General features: G+C 41.9%; 1 protein-coding gene across 2 annotated transcripts in view; it reads right to left on the bottom strand.

Annotated features, from left to right (window-relative positions):
• dph6 (diphthamine biosynthesis 6) overlaps positions 1 to 15,996 on the bottom strand; it is a 59,598-nt gene that overhangs the window by 29,252 nt on the left and 14,350 nt on the right. For both annotated transcript variants that reach the window (XM_040137298.1, XM_040137297.1), the window contains exons 4-12: positions 14,347 to 14,420; positions 13,239 to 13,357; positions 5,501 to 5,562; positions 4,870 to 4,964; positions 4,649 to 4,742; positions 2,641 to 2,791; positions 2,088 to 2,213; positions 457 to 586; positions 129 to 303 (exon numbers count right to left, since the gene is read on the bottom strand). In XM_040137298.1, the coding sequence (XP_039993232.1) occupies positions 129 to 303; positions 457 to 586; positions 2,088 to 2,213; positions 2,641 to 2,791; positions 4,649 to 4,742; positions 4,870 to 4,964; positions 5,501 to 5,562; positions 13,239 to 13,357; positions 14,347 to 14,420 (1,026 nt within the window). The remainder of the gene's footprint in view (positions 1 to 128; positions 304 to 456; positions 587 to 2,087; positions 2,214 to 2,640; positions 2,792 to 4,648; positions 4,743 to 4,869; positions 4,965 to 5,500; positions 5,563 to 13,238; positions 13,358 to 14,346; positions 14,421 to 15,996) is intronic.

Here is a 15,996-nt window from a genome sequence, read left to right as displayed (position 1 = left end):
GTTAGTTGCAGCTCTACAAGACAAATTAGGCTCATTTAAGCATATACTGTCCTTTCTGGCTGCCATGAAATTCAACCCGTCAGCACTGTACCCACCACCTCTTCCTCTTGTGAACTTTAGAGTCTTACCCTGAGGGCCTGGCTGTAGGGCCCGATGTTGGCTGGGGCCCAGTGGGACAGGCTCTGGACATGCAGGGCCTCTCTCTGGTGGAAGCAATCTTCCTGCAGGGGCTCGATCCAGTCATGGAGCAGACAGTCCATCTGCAGCAGCTGACCAGCGGACAGAGGAGCCTGGACACACACCCTACAAGAGAAAGAGGGGAAATGTGGAATGGATGCTGTAATAATAACTGAAATTAAGAATGAAAATCCTGAAGAGAAGCAAAGGCTTTTGAGCTTTTCAATACAAAAGAAGACAGAAAAAGACAATGGTCTGTATGTGTGTTTGCACCTTTACCTGGCTGGAGGGTTTATGCCAAAGTGTCTCTTATAAACTGTGTTGAGTGGACCAAAGTTTTCCATGCTGCTCACGAACAGGTGAACCAGGATAATGTCCTTAATCTTCCAGCCTCTGCTGTCCAACTCACCTGGACACATGCAACACATTATAAATGAATACAGTGTGACATATTGTAAATTAAGGTAACATAACTATACCTACCATAACCTTACCTCACCTTGTTGGTATAGTAATTTTGTGACCAAAAACAGTGCCCTAGTACATCCTCCCTTATAACTGGTCCGCAATTTCATGCAAATGTTTCTCTGAGAACCACCTTTTTGGTTTACCTCTATAAAGTTCCATTTACTCCCACTGCACCTTACAAAGTTGGCATTGAACAAATGAGTCTTGAGTCTAAGTCAGTGTACAGACATTTGCTTGTAGAGGTATATTCAATAGCAGTTTGGGACCATGTTAACTCAGTTTAGTTTAAACTGCCAGTCTTACAGCTGTGCTGTACCTAAAAATATAGTAAATCAAACAGTCATTTGTACACTATCACCACTATAGTTAAGGGGTGGATAGTTTAATGAAAGATATTTCTGATATTGAAATCCATTCAAACTGCTTTCAAGTGGTAGTGCTGTTCGTCCCGTCTTATAAAGCGCAGCCTAATACAGTATGTGTGCAGATCGTAGGCTTTGGTTGCCAATGCAGGCGCAAGGGCTCAAAGCGAAGCTGTTCTCCCTACAATCATTTGAAAGAGCTTCAAGTTTGTTTTTCCTTTGCCAACACCAGCGTCTCAGACTACTTTGCCCTCATACAAAGAGGTTGTTCATTAAATATTAACTTGTTTAATATTGTCTCTGCACTGTGAAGGCTTTTCAGCCGAGCACCACGATAAACATTAAATATGCTTTTCATCTTTCGCTCCTTTTTCTCCATCAAAAAGGAGAAAGAGAAAAAAAAGACTTAGATACACAGTAAAAGTGTACACTTTTAAAATTCTGCAGGGCAAAAACAATAACCCAGCCTACATGACTTCACTGTATGTGAGTTTAAAAAGGCCTGGTTTGGGTTAATTTAAAATGCTTGTCCTTGTTTGGTGGCCAACTCACTATCCCATTCTTGTGACAGACGGAGCCTCTGACACACAGGGTATTGCCTGCTGGGTTGACAAGCACTTTTAAATAAGGAACGACTTTTCAAGCTCTGCCACACCTCCGCGTGTATGTTTAGCTAACAGAGCAAGGAGAAAGAAAGACACCCAAGGGACAAAGAATTTTTCCGCATATGATTCTCTCCATTGGTTTTTTTTAGGGCTAAAGTAAAGAATATTTTACTGAGTTGCTTAAATCACCCCTGGACAAAGGAATTCTGTATCATCTCCCCTTGATCGTATCAAAGATGTAATTTTTATTTGATTGAAGAAAACATGACATATGAAAGGCTAGTTTACTTGTGTGTGTCGACCTCTGTACCTTTTGCTTCGGCAATTTCAGAGAGGAAAAAAAGAATTTCCTAGTAGACCTTTGTGTTCTTCCTGAGTGTAGAAATATTAAAAAGCATGTCCACATTTCTAGTACGCCATGTTCTTCATAAGTGTTCACTCTCTTGTACTTTCTCTCTCTCACACTTTCCCTTACTTTGCAGCTGTATGAAAGCTGCCGATGTCTGGCCCTGTATCCCAGGGTCTTGGCTCTGAAGGCCATTGATGCCAGAGATCCACTGATAGCCTTTAGAGCTTCTAGGTGAGCAGGATGGAGGTGGATCTACAGGAAGAGATACAATATAATGACGAGGAAGAGGATTAGCGGGTTTAGAATTGCACAAGTACTTTGTGCAGGCAGTACCACAAATTGTTAGTCCAATGTTTATAATGCTTGATCAAGACTTACAGGACATACAAAATATCATATGTGTCTTCATCTATAACCAGGACAGATACTGTATGAGAAGGAACTCATGCATAGGTGGTTTATGCCAAAGGAGAAACGAATCCGGAGACTGTCACAAATACACTTATGAAATGACAGCGCTTGTCAAACAATCACTCAAAAATGCCGGCATCTTGATGCTGGCCGCATGACACAGATTCAGGGAGCACTCACCACACACAGATATCATCCGAAACACCCGTATATGCATGCACGCACACACACACTCACGCATGCATGTCTCACAATAAATGAATCTCACCCTGGCCCTGCTGACAACTAAGGTCACAATTTGATGTAAATTCTTGCTGGTTGTCTTCAGCTTGATCAGCATATTCCACCTCCTCAGTCATCTTGTCAATGGAGTTCTGGCAAGGACAACTACCATGGGGCAAAGCTCTCGCCACCACATCCTGCAATAGAGCACCACAGGGAATACATCAGGCCAAACACCCACCAAAGAGCGCTGAGCCTTTTGCATAGACAGACAAAACGCTGTATAATTAGCCAACCTTTTCAAATACCCCACCGAGCGGGCTGTGTTTGTCAGTCTTTCATGACAAGGGCCCAGACACACATAACTTCAAGGTGAATGAATATGAAACAACATGCTAACATATTCGTTGTTCAGGCAAATAGGGAGTGGTTTTTTCTGATACTGTAGATTCAATCATGCTGGCTGTCAGTCAAACCTCATGACTGGATGGGTGAGACATGTTTTGGATTTCACAAGTTTTTTTTTCTTCTTTTTACTTATACTACACTCTGCTACTTCTTTAAATAACAAATCATTACCATTCTCTAAGGCATACATATTACCTGCCAAATTCTGCTAGGGCGTCACACATTTAAATACATATTTCATATTTTCTCAACGCCCCCCTCACCCTTCCCAACACTCATTCACCCCCCTCATCTGCTGTCAACTATATTAGGCCATATGATAATCAAATTAATTATACTTCAGCCCCTTTCTCTCGGCCAGCATGAAAAATAGCTTGACTAGCATTAACGGAGGGCAAATGATGGTGGTCCATCCCCACCCCCTGAGCCCGGTGCAGTTTCCTCTAGTGCTGGTGTCACCGCAGATCTGTCACCCTGACGAGAAAAGCTTCAGAAGGCTGAACCAGGGCAGGTTCTCCCCTGGTTGCCTGCCCCCCACGTCCCCACCCCTTGCAGACCCTGGATCTCCCTGCTCTTCCCCAAGAAACCTAGGGGGGGCTGTGAGAGTGTGTGTGTGTGTGTTTGTGTGATGGGGGTGGGAGCAGCAGTGTGGGGAGTGAAAAAATATATAGCTGTAGGGAGTGAGGCTGCAGGGTCACAGAGGTTGTGGGATGGGGGTATGTTTTTTGTCCCAGCCCCCACCCAACATGCGCACACGCACACGCACACACACGCAAGGCTACAAACAGGAACACATACTCTCTTGCACATATACAAATACAAAACACATTATTGTGTGATGTGCAAAGAAACACACGTGCAAATCACACGCTTTACCCTGGAGACATGTTGATCTACAGGCGAGCGCCACCCCTCAGTGTAACCCTTATCCTCTTAGCTCACTGCAACAAATACAACGGCGTACAAGCAGCACTTCCTGTCACCAGGAACACTCATCAGCTAGTAGGTGTCTTATTAAACCAGACAATTTGAACAAGACTGATTAAAAGTGCTTATACATTAGGTCAATGTCGCCCCATTTAACCATGCTCAAGTTTTCTGTTCTTCAAGGAAAGTAAAATGTTTAAAAATGTCACCCTTCCAGTCTGTAAAGCCTCACTCAGGTCCCTCTAATATACCAAAAATCCATTTCCTACTGCCTCTGTGCAACCCCCGTCTGTGTCCGCTAAGCCAGCTACCTGAATGCAAAGCGCCTTAATGTGAGCAGACATGTTTATTAAGCTGGGCCTAGTTTCAGGCTGCAGTGAATATTGCAGACGTCAAAGTAGGCCATGTGGGGCTAGAGGAGAGAGTGCAAGGGATGAAGGGAGAGACCAAGAGCAAGAGAGTGCAGGAGAGAGATTGGCCCTCTGGAGGTTGATCTGAACCCTACCCTACAGTTCTGTATTTCTCTTCTCCTCTACAAAGTTATCAGACACCAAAGGGTTTTGTTCTTGTATTTGTTTTGCCCTCAGAGTAGTTTTAAAGTAATCAGCCCCAAAGCGACTCAAACTTTTGTTGTAAAATTATTGATTCAGCATTGAAAAGCATTGATCTTATTTGTGAAACGAGCTATGCTCATGGATTCTTTCAGAAGTTTGACTCACGCTGTCTTTGTTCTCGGTGTGCATCTTGGTGAAGCGCAAGTAGCCAACTGGAGCGAAGGCATCTGCTGAGTGGATCACTGTCTCTGCTGCATCACTGCACAAACAAACTAAAACTTCCATATACTGTTGACAAAAAAGCGACTTCCCAACGTTAATGCAGACGCATGATATAAAAACTGTAACTAAGACAAATACTTTTGAGTTAATAGTGTTTCACTCACATAACAATCTTCCTTTTGAAGAGAGGACAATCAAGGGTGAAGGTTTCATATTCACCTCCTTCTCCACAAATATGGACTCCATACTTCTGGGAGAGCTAATCAGTGAAAACAAAACAAACAATTCACACAAATTCCTGCTTGTCATTTAAACACAATAAAAGTAATTAAAACGTTTTTCCATTACTAGAGCATCTCTGTGATCAATTTTAAGTTTATTAAACCTTTCGGACACAAGTCTAAGAGAAAAATACCAAAATCAATTGCAAAACTGTGGTAAAACAAGAACGTGATTGGTGTGACTGTGATGATCTCACAATATATCACTGAAAGCAGTGCAGTGAGAATTAAATCATTCTGAGACTATAGTTGAAAGGGAAAGAAATATACACCGATAAGCGACAAATTTAAACCTGGTAGCTGGTTTTAATTTGTGGCTGGTCGGTGTATATTTCACTGTAGTATTAAGCTTTGAATTTAGATTAAGCACTTCAAGACATTTTAAGACTTTGGACAACTTTGAACATGAACATGGGGCAACCTGACTGTACGCAAATGACGCACACATAGAAATACATGGATGCACTCCAGTCAAGAGTTTAACAGGGCAGTAGAGTATCTACCAGTCTCTGACCTGTTTCAGATAGGGCTCCATGTCAGCCAGAGGTTTTCCTAAGTGCTTCTCTGGATCCAGGCCTTGCACCCACGTGGGAAATATGCACAGAGACAGACGCACGTATGGAAAGAGAGAGAGAGAGAGAGAGGTCTGATCAGGAACAGAGAACAGTGATTGAAGATGACAGGCAGGGAGGTTTACGGGCAGTCGCACAAACACACACGTAAACCTGCACCCTGGATCTATTTATTTGACTTTGCAAGTAGTGTACACAGATCTCTCCGGGTAAGGGCAACAGTTTTCAATTGCTGGCCACAGACCGCCCACACCCCCTCACCCGCCGCCCCCTCATCTAGTTCCCTTTGAGAACATAAACTCTGGAAAGAGATCTTGTTTATTTGCCTTTTCCTACCCTTCCCCTGAAATGGTGCATGGAAGTGACTCACAGGCATGGGAGAGAAAAGAAGGAGGGGAAGAGAAGGGTGGAGGAAGGCTTTGTATGCATACCCGGTGGTGGCACACTCCTAAAATACAGGCTCACCCCCCCAAACAGAAAAAATAAGTAACCAACCAAACAAATAGACTCCTAGAAAAAAAAATAAAAACAGCCTTTTGCCCTTCCCTCCTGCCCTTTTAATAAGATATCCAGACCTAGATGATTGCTTCAATGAAAGATTAGATTTTGATAAGCCTTATCTGGGATTATGTACATATTAGCAGGAATAAAAGGGAGCACTTAAACAGTGAACACTTTACTCAGCTTGTTAAGCATTGGAGGGTTTTACTCCTTCGAGACACCAGATCCTGATTTTGCCTGCCAGACGCCTGTTCCTGATGGCACCGCAGTGAACTCCATCTCACCCTGTAAACAACTCCTTTCACAAAGAAAGTACGGCCTACATTTTCCTACTGTACATTCTTCACTGTTCCAACAAATAACAAAAGCTCCAAGAACCAGGTGCTTTCTACAAAGAATGGAACAATAATAACATAACAGGACATGAATGTAAAAATGCAAAATTTTGGGAAATTACAAACCGTGGAGTTATAAGCTCCTGCCACCATGTTTATTGTAAAAGACCTTTCTGTTGTCTAAAAAAAAGACCATCAAAAAACATTTTGATGGTCACTGGCAGTGCCTTACTCTTCAACATTTTCCATTTTTTCTCTCTGTGACTGCCTATTAATTGATTGACATAATCATTAACAAGGTACTGATGACCTACACGGAGTGATGTGCAGTTGTGACAGTAATGCCATCTCAATAAAAAAAATTGCTGAATTGTCCCTAATAATTTCTCTGAAAATCTAATATAACTACTCTATTCCAAGGCATCGCATCGTCCTGTTCATCAGCACGTCCATGTGTTTAATTAAAAGAACAAAGTTAATCGTAATGTGATAATCTCTCTTTTCTCATGGCCTGACAGCCTCAAAGGTTAATGTGTCATCCGTGGGCCCCATGGGGAGCAACGGATGAGAGACGAGAGGGAAGGGAGAGGAGACGTGAAGGAAGGATGTCGCATCCCATCCCGAGTTCATCTTAATCCCAGCTGTGTCTCTCCTCCGGGCCCTGGTGGTCCAGCACTACAGGGGCGAGACGAAGGGGCCATAGTGGAAGAAGGGAGGGAGGGCGGAGAGATTGTGGAGGGAGAGAATGAGCCGGCCCTTATTCTCTTCCCGGGGGATCTGTGGTCTTAATTAGAGTGAGAATATCTAATCTCAACATCCTCTCATCTTAACCCTGCCACAAAGGTAATAAGGAGGGAGAAAAAAAAAAGCATTAAAATTCAATCCTATTTAAATATCCTCTTTAATTAGTCATGCCTTTTAACAAATTTTAATAATTGGCTCCAAATTGCTGACGGGATGCCACATTTTTTAATATGTTCATTAACTTCCCTGCTCTTAAATAATATATGATACATGATTTGATATTTACAAGGAGGGAAGAGGACGATGGAAATTGAGGAAGACAGGGGTGAGTGATAAAATGATACAAAGATGGCATTAATGTGGAGGCATTTCTCCCAAGACCACTTAGCACTTGTATGAGTGTTTTCTTAATAGATGTTCCTGACTGACTTAAGGTTACTCGAACCATTTGGAAATGAGGATAGGTAGAATGAGCTTGCAGATGTACAATACATGGTTTGAAAACTCTTTGAGTAGCCACCAGCGTGAGCCTTCAGCAATCTAACACCACTCATTTACATGATCTTCACATCTCTCCCTCCTCTGAACCTGTTTTACAACTTGACCTAAACCCAATTACCTAACCTCATTATGCCACATTAAACCCAAATAAGCCCACTAGAAGCTGCCATTAGTCTGCCGCCAGAGACAGCAAGACCGCTCTTCGGAGAGAGAGGAGCTTCCCTAAGAGAGACTGAGAGGAATGGCCCTCCTTTAAAAGGGCTTTTTACCCCATATTATCCTATAAAACACCAATTAAATTCAGTGAACTTTAAAACCAGGGAGTCCAGTAATGAGAGAGAGCATTTTTTAAAAACCCTGTCGACATTTAAGGGGTTGAAATTAGTGAGGAATAAAAAGTTTATCAGGAAACCTGGAGCCATCTAGACAATCAAGTTGGTTTTTATACTGAGGTTTGAAAAATGGTGGAAATTGATTTTTTAAAAATGTATCCTATGCACAACGTTATAAGACACAATACAAGTTAACCATATTGCAAAAAGCCTGCAATAACAAGCAAAATCTGGAAAACCCTTTGATTGTGCTTAAAAAAAAAAAATAAAAAAAAAATCACTTTTTAAATTCAAATCTTGGACCAAAGGGCAAAGTTCTCAGATAAAAAAAAACATATTCTCCTTCTGAACTCTACAGAAAATGCTACTCTCACTTCTACAGTTAAAGTAGTCAGTGGCAATTATTTCCAGAGCACACTTTTGCACTAATTCTTTTTAATGATCATGACTGGCCTTTTCCCACCTTGAACAGGTTGATTCATGTAAACCCACGGCAGTGAGTTACCTATTTAATTGAAACTGCTTGTGATATTGCTTACTGACTCTAATGCTAAATTAAAAGCTGGGAGATTGTAGATACTGTCTGAGCTGAGCTGAGCGCAGTATCGCAGACATCCGCAGGTTGTCTTAAGATCTGGCGTGTCAGCTGACAGCTCGGCTTTAATCCCTGCCTTCAGAGAGAAAAGGCAGAGAAAATTGGATTCATGATGTGTAACATTTTAGCCTTTAAATGGATGAAATAAGCATCTCCTCCCTAGTAGGTGAGCTACATCAGCCTTTAAGCAGCGCTCTCAAAGACCCCTGCCAAAACAATGGCTGTTCACTATCACCTGATCTTCGCAAGAGAGAGACAGAGAAATACAGAGAAATACAGAACGGAAAGGAAGAAAGAAGGGGAAAGAGGCGGCACCGTACAAAGGATGATAAGATTAAGGTTATATGTGAAATTTGTCAGGCTCTTATCTGAAATTCAGTGTCTGTGAACAGAATAATAGGCAGCATGAATTGTGTAGCAATCACATCAAGATGAAATCTTTTTAGTCCAACAAATCAAGGGGAGAACCCGAGGGTACTTGCAACCACACCGAACTAAACAAAATTCACCTTTATTTATACACAAAAATCAATTATGGTGAATTTACATAAAGGTTCAATATGTGTCAGGTCTTTTATAAAAGTAAAACATTTGCAGGCCATCAACCGTTAAGGGCTGCTTCAGCTGAACGTTGACCCCTATACTAACTGTTCAAAAACATCAATTTAATTCAGTTGGCAGGAAGAGGTCGTGATCAGTTGCTAACAGGGCAGGTGGGTTTAAATGGTTGTCCAGGAACTCAACTTCATGAGGCATCCTTTTGTGTATATTTTCTTGCTGTGGGACAGAAAAGGTTATTCATTATCATTAAAAAGCAAGGGGATAGAGCAATGAGAGGTTTGAAGGGCTGACCATGTATTCCCACCCTTGTTGCATGTCACCCCCCCCCCACCCACACACTTCTCTGTCCACTCATTTCCAGTCATCTTAAAAGGCAAAAATTGCCCAAAAATACTTAAAAAAAAAAAAAAAAAAAAAAAAAATTTGAGAAATTTTAAAAAAGTAAAATCAGGACAAGGGATTTTTTTTTAACTAAGAAAACAATTAATGGATTCTGTGACATTAGAGCTGAAACGATTAGCATATTAATCAACTAGTCGACTGACAGAAAATTAATTAGCATCTATTTTGATTAGTGAGTAATCTTTTGAGTCATTTTTCACAATAGCTCTGCCATTGTGAGGACTGGCTGCTTTTCTTTATGTTATATGATAGTAAACTAAATATACTAGGGTTTTAGAAAAAATCTCAAAAATTCTGAGAGTAAAAAAAATTCACTATTTTTATAAAGTAAAAATTTGTTGCACCCACATCTGACTTTAGAATTGAATTCATATTCTGTTTGTTTTTTCTCTTTAATTTTGATAACTTGACTGTAATATTGTTTGTCTTTTACAAGTGCCTGAACTGACTGAACTGAAAGCAAATGAACCTGACCGTTAGCAGTAGGCTACGCATTCAGACCCCAGTCGTACTAATACTCTAAAGTCAGAAACCACGAGTCTCTCAGTTATTGTAACAGTGCTTTACTGTGGTACAGAAAATGTCAACAGATAATATGAATTGATAAACTGAACTGACTAAAAGTTCATTTGGCCTGGGTTAGAGGACAGCACACTTAGTTTCAGGAGCAAATTGCATCTTGTCTTTTTGCAGGAACAGCTAATATAGTGTCTGATAGAGTCTGAATCCTGATCATCATGCTCTAATCTTGTAAACATGTCCTCTTGTATTTTTGCCTTGTATTCTTTCTTTAAAAACATTTGCCATATCTATATGTCTTGGCTCTACAGCTCCAACATTCCGGCTCTTACAGTAGTTACAGTAGGTGATTGAAAAAACAGGTTTTGTATTGCATTCTTTTTGATAACAGAAAGAAAAAAAAACTCCTTCTTGAATTGCCCATTCACTGCCTTCCACACTCAAAAATTGGTCGGTAAAATTTCTATGTCTTTAAATATCAATTGTCCTTTAGGTATATTTTAAAATGATATATCAAGGCCGTAATTGGGCGAGGTGATCAGTGGAAGCAAATTTGTGACATATATTCCCCTCTTCACAGCACAAAGGCTATGTTCGTGTGAAAGGTAAAAGATCATGCAGTGATAAAAGGTTTTCCGGCGGACAGACCTTGATTTCTCACATGCCAATTATCTCTGGAGCTGAGGACCAATTAACGGCTGAACCTGCGCCCTCACACACACCTGCACTAATCAGTCAATTAACTAATTACATGAATATTTAATACTAGCTTGTGGAATTGCCAATTAACACGGTTAGCTCAAGAGATATTGCATTATAAGGAGACAGTTCCCCAACAAAAATATGCATTTCCCTTTTGAGAGAAATGCTTTGTTGCTAATTGGAGGCATTTTCTGAAATTCATAGGCTTAGACAAAGATAGTTGAACTTACGTCACTACATGAAATTTGGCATCTTCAAAAGACTAAAATCTTCTTTCTCTCTTTTGTGGTTTTGGCTGCCATCAGCACGCATATGAACACTTCCAGAGAATTCACTTAGAGGATCATCCTGCATTTGGACAGCTGTCTTATCACTACAGGGATTTGTCATCAAGGAATATATCCTTCCTTAAGAAAGAAATAAAGTATTCTGTTTCTTTATCCATTCACCGCTAGTTTCCACCTGTCTTTCTCAGTACCTAATAAAGGAATATGAATCTTAAATGACTTCCTTCTACTCACAGCCCACCAAAACCCATTTTATACCACCAGAGAATATCATAAGCTGTTTTGGCTCTCAGCTCAGATGCAGACTTAACCTTTGCCCTGTAAAATTTGTGTTTTTCTTCTCTGCATGAGGTCTGCACAAGTAAATCTCTCCAAATCTCTTTCTTATGCTCTCACACACACACACACACACACACACACACACACACACACACACACACACAAAAAAACACCAAAGGCCACCAGGTACGCCCTTCTGTCACCCAATCTCCCCTAAACAGCACACCTCACTGCTCAGAACTGCTTCCACCAAAGCTGCAATTATATGAGTGCTGCCCAAAATGCCTTGGGCGCTTGCACCCCTATTCAATACTCTCCTTTCTAATTACCTTTGCCTTGGGACAGGTGAGGAGTCAGGGCTGATAAGATCTTTTCTTTTTACCTGTAGCCAAAACACACATGCACACACACTCACACAAAACACCTAAAGAGGGGAGGCCAAGATACACACTCAAAGGCACCTGAGGTGATTTTCCTTTCTAATTATAATCTTCCAAAAAATGCAGGGAATTTGCTTTTAGACAAAGTTGTGTTTAGAGTAGAAAGCTTGGCAGAGGTAGCTGGGCTACAGGGTGACTGAGGTCTTTAAGGTGTGGCATTTTCTCTACAAGTACATTATTCCTGAAAGCTAATACAGCATTATAATTGATCAATTAATATTAAATGCAGACTGAGATCTTACTTGGTTACAAGTGGAAATAAAAATGAATTTTGACAAGTAAATTATAATTGTAATCCCACAGAAAAAAAAAAAAGGGAACCATGAATTCTGACATCATCTCTCCTCTGATGGGCATGTGACAAGTTATATTTTTTATTACCTAAAAGTCCCTTATCATGAAGCCATTAAAAATGACAAATGGGTCCAGCAAATAATGTACCAAAGAAAAATGGCTTGACAAGTGGATTTCACGAGAGGTTATTTGAGCAGTGTTGAAAGATATGAAGAATACCCTGAATGCGCTTCCTCAGCTCTGCGGGTCATCAGTCAGCCGTGGCCCCCTTTTCGAGCGATTGCTACCAAAGGTGACAATAAGCACTTAACAGCACGTAAAAACAATGTCTACACGATGATCTATCGCCATGGGTAGTTTGAGAGTGAAAAGAACCATTTGTAGCCATAATTATCATTTTTCACTTGCATCGTCAAAGGAGATCTGGCTGCACTGTCAATTAGATGTAGGTAGGGATCTTAACATCATGTACCAGAGAAAGAAAAGAAAACTTTTTTTTTTTTTTTTTTTACTCTCTCCTGTTATGCAGTAATCTGATCTTCCTGTCCTCAGGCTCCAAAACAGGCAGGCAGAGAGCAGGTGACACCACATTAACCTCTTCCCTCAAAGCTGAAGCAGTTGAAAAACGTAAATGAGAGATACCAGATTTTAATCTTCGCTTCACGGACCATGTATTCTGAGCTATGCATAAGCAGAGAATGCAGTGTTTCTCACACAATGGCGACATGTGTCGCTTATTGACAGGTTGCATTAATGCGCGGGGTAATCACCTGTGATTATTTCTCAACTGCCAAACCTCCCTCCCCCCTCCACCCACCCACCCAACCCAATACCACTGCGCACTTCCCTCACACCTCCTCCCTCTGTGCTTCTTATCTTTTCATATTGTTCTCTGCTTCAATACCTTTGCCGCTGGCACAAGTCTCAACACCGCTGCTAAGCCACAGATTAATGATTAGGGCATTACTCTGCTTGTCTATCTTTTTCTTTCTGGTTCCACCTCCCTCTCTTGTCTTCCTCCCACACTTATCCAAATTCTGTCCCTTCAATCCCAGTGCCAAACACTACTTAACCAACATGGCACCTACATAGACAGTAAAAAGAGAGTAAAAAGAGTTACCAGAAGGGAGGGGACATCAGACTGCTCACCAGCTGCCTGAGACATAAAAGAGTGAGACACAAACTCACCGAAGGCGGCGACTTTGATGAGGATAGCATGGAGGTCAGATGATATCATCTCAGAGAGCAGGGACTCTTGGTCTCGGCGCCACAGGTAGGCCAGGGGCTGCAAACCTAGCCGCAAACATCTGGGGAACAGGTGAAAGGGAAAAGGGAAAGCAGTAGGTTGGAGAAACAGAAGGAGATGCAAAGCAGTTAATATTGAATATTTGCCAGCTCCAGAAGAACTTCAAAGCCAACTAGGCTGGGCACCTTCTCCATTTGTAGGAAGGCTGACACCCTGATAGGCCCACAGCTCATGTTCCCACCTGCCACCACTGCCAGTGGCTTTTTCCAAGGAGTAGACCAACATAAAAAACTCCCGGGCTTGTCTGTCACATAAACTCACATGAAACACACACATCCACAGCAGGTAACTGGTGCCAAAAATGTCTGCACACCAATGTCTACTACTCAAGAAACGGCTGAGATGTTTACATGTATGGATCTGGCATGTAGAAGGGGAAACAATAGCTGACTGGCAACAGGATTTGTTATTAAGAAGGGAGCTTTTGTGCAGCAATATGTCCAGTCTGTGTAAGTTTAGAACAAGAGAGAACAAAGAGGAGAGAGGACACAAAAAAAAAAGCAAAAATAATGTGAGAAAGAATAAAACAAGAACAAAAAAAGATATGGGTATCTGTGTCACAAGGTAACCATCTCGTCTTTCTGCAAATAAGACTGTTGTATTTCACCCCTAATGGAAAAGTGCATTTTTTATGTTAACAAAATCATGCCAATTATGAAACTATCAGTTTCATTCCTTTTTCTTTTAAATCATTGCGCCATAAAAAACATAGCCACACCATAAAATCAAAGCTAGTCTAAATAAAATGGCATAAACAAAACTCGAGTGTATATGGGTGTGTGTATGTATTTAAACAATACTCAGTCCAAGTTTGGAACACACAGTGAGGTAAAGACTACAGAGGATGTAGTCTTTTCCTTCAATGGACCACAGAGTGTGCGTCAGCGTGCGAGTTCAGAGGCCTAAACGCAGTGGGTGTGTGTGCACCTTAGATAGAAAGTGTGTCCTAGATCATGAATGTGTGTGTGTGTGTGTGTGTGTTTGACTTACACATTTTCCACACGGACCCTCTGGTAATCGGAGAGAATGGCCCCTGCAGACACTGCCTCAACACCCTCCTTTTCCTGTGAGGGGGAAAAGGTGGAGGAAACTTAACCACAAAGATTTCTTGCCTTTTCCATTATACAGCGTGCGCAACATGTATTGTAATAGCAATATGATGTCACTGTCCGATGGGGCCAAATACTCCTTGCTCAACCTACAATGGTAACCAAAAGTGTTATCTGAACAAAACCACACAAACACGTTAACATACACACACACAAACTGTTATGGACAAAGAAAACAGATTCCTGACAGCTCTTCCTTTCACTGGACCGCAATCCTGTGGGGATGTTTACACTCTGGTCGTATCAAGGCCTTTATGGTCCAGCCCATATCCCCTGGAGGTTTGCGTACATGGCTCTGTGAGTGAACGTGAGTGTACACGTGAGTGTGTGACTGGAGGCACCAGCACCACTAAGGGCAGTTCCTGGACCTTATCAGCTGTCTAGTGTGAGTGAGAGATGAGTTTGTCTGGCTGTAGCTTCCATCCTCTCCACACCCAGCTGGAAGACGGAACCGCAGTGACAACTTGAAGTATCAGTGGAGCATTGTGTCTGTGAGTGGCATGTATCTTTAATATTGCTGAGGGCTAATCTAATTGCTTTTCATATCATATTCATATTTCAGAAACAGTGAGACAACTATGCACTCGAGAGTTACTGACACAGCCTTGAGATGCGTTCAATCTTCTCTCACGAAAACAGGCTTGATCCAGAGTGACACACACAAACAAACAACATGCACACGTGCAAGCAAGAGCTGCATGCTCACCCACATACATACACAGCCCTCCTCTCCACCTCCATGCCCTCCCCTACAGACTCACACCTGCAGATTCATTAGAACATTACATGGGCTGTAATTAGAATGAGAGGCAAGGGTAGAAGCAGTAGAGGGATGCACAAGTCTCCAGTAAATTACCTTGTAGCCATTATCAATTTCCCTGGCTACTGGTCCTTAAGATAACCCCCCACCCCTCCTTCTCCCTGTGGTCCCTTCCTGCAATTTTTCTCTGCCTGATAAACATGCTGATTAAAGCGAACAGCGTGTAAACCTTTGATACTTTCCTAAATGAAATCCATGCCCTGCCTGGGGCTGACGCTGAGCTGCGGCGCACTGTGCCGCACACACACACACAAACACACACACAAACATACACACACACAAACTGTTATGGACAAAGAAAACAGATTCCTGACAGCTCTTCCTTTCACTGGACCGCAATCCTGTGGGGATGTTTACACTCTGGTCGTATCAAGGCCTTTATGGTCCAGCCCATATCCCCTGGAGGTTTGCGTACATGGCTCTGTGAGTGAACGTGAGTGTACACGTGAGTGTGTGACTGGAGGCACCAGCACCACTAAGGGCAGTTCCTGGACCTTATCAGCTGTCTAGTGTGAGTGAGAGATGAGTTTGTCTGGCTGTAGCTTCCATCCTCTCCACACCCAGCTGGAAGACGGAACCGCAGTGACAACTTGAAGTATCAGTGGAGCATTGTGTCTGTGAGTGGCATGTATCTTTAATATTGCTGAGGGCTAATCTAATTGCTTTTCATATCATATTCATATTTCAGAAACAGTGAGACAACTATGCACT

This window comes from Xiphias gladius, chromosome 10 (assembly GCF_016859285.1).
Source record: "Xiphias gladius isolate SHS-SW01 ecotype Sanya breed wild chromosome 10, ASM1685928v1, whole genome shotgun sequence".
In the NCBI taxonomy this organism is placed as follows: domain Eukaryota; kingdom Metazoa; phylum Chordata; class Actinopteri; order Istiophoriformes; family Xiphiidae; genus Xiphias; species Xiphias gladius.
The sequence above is the reverse complement of the archived record's forward strand: the minus strand, read 5'-3'. Positions and strand labels throughout refer to the sequence as shown.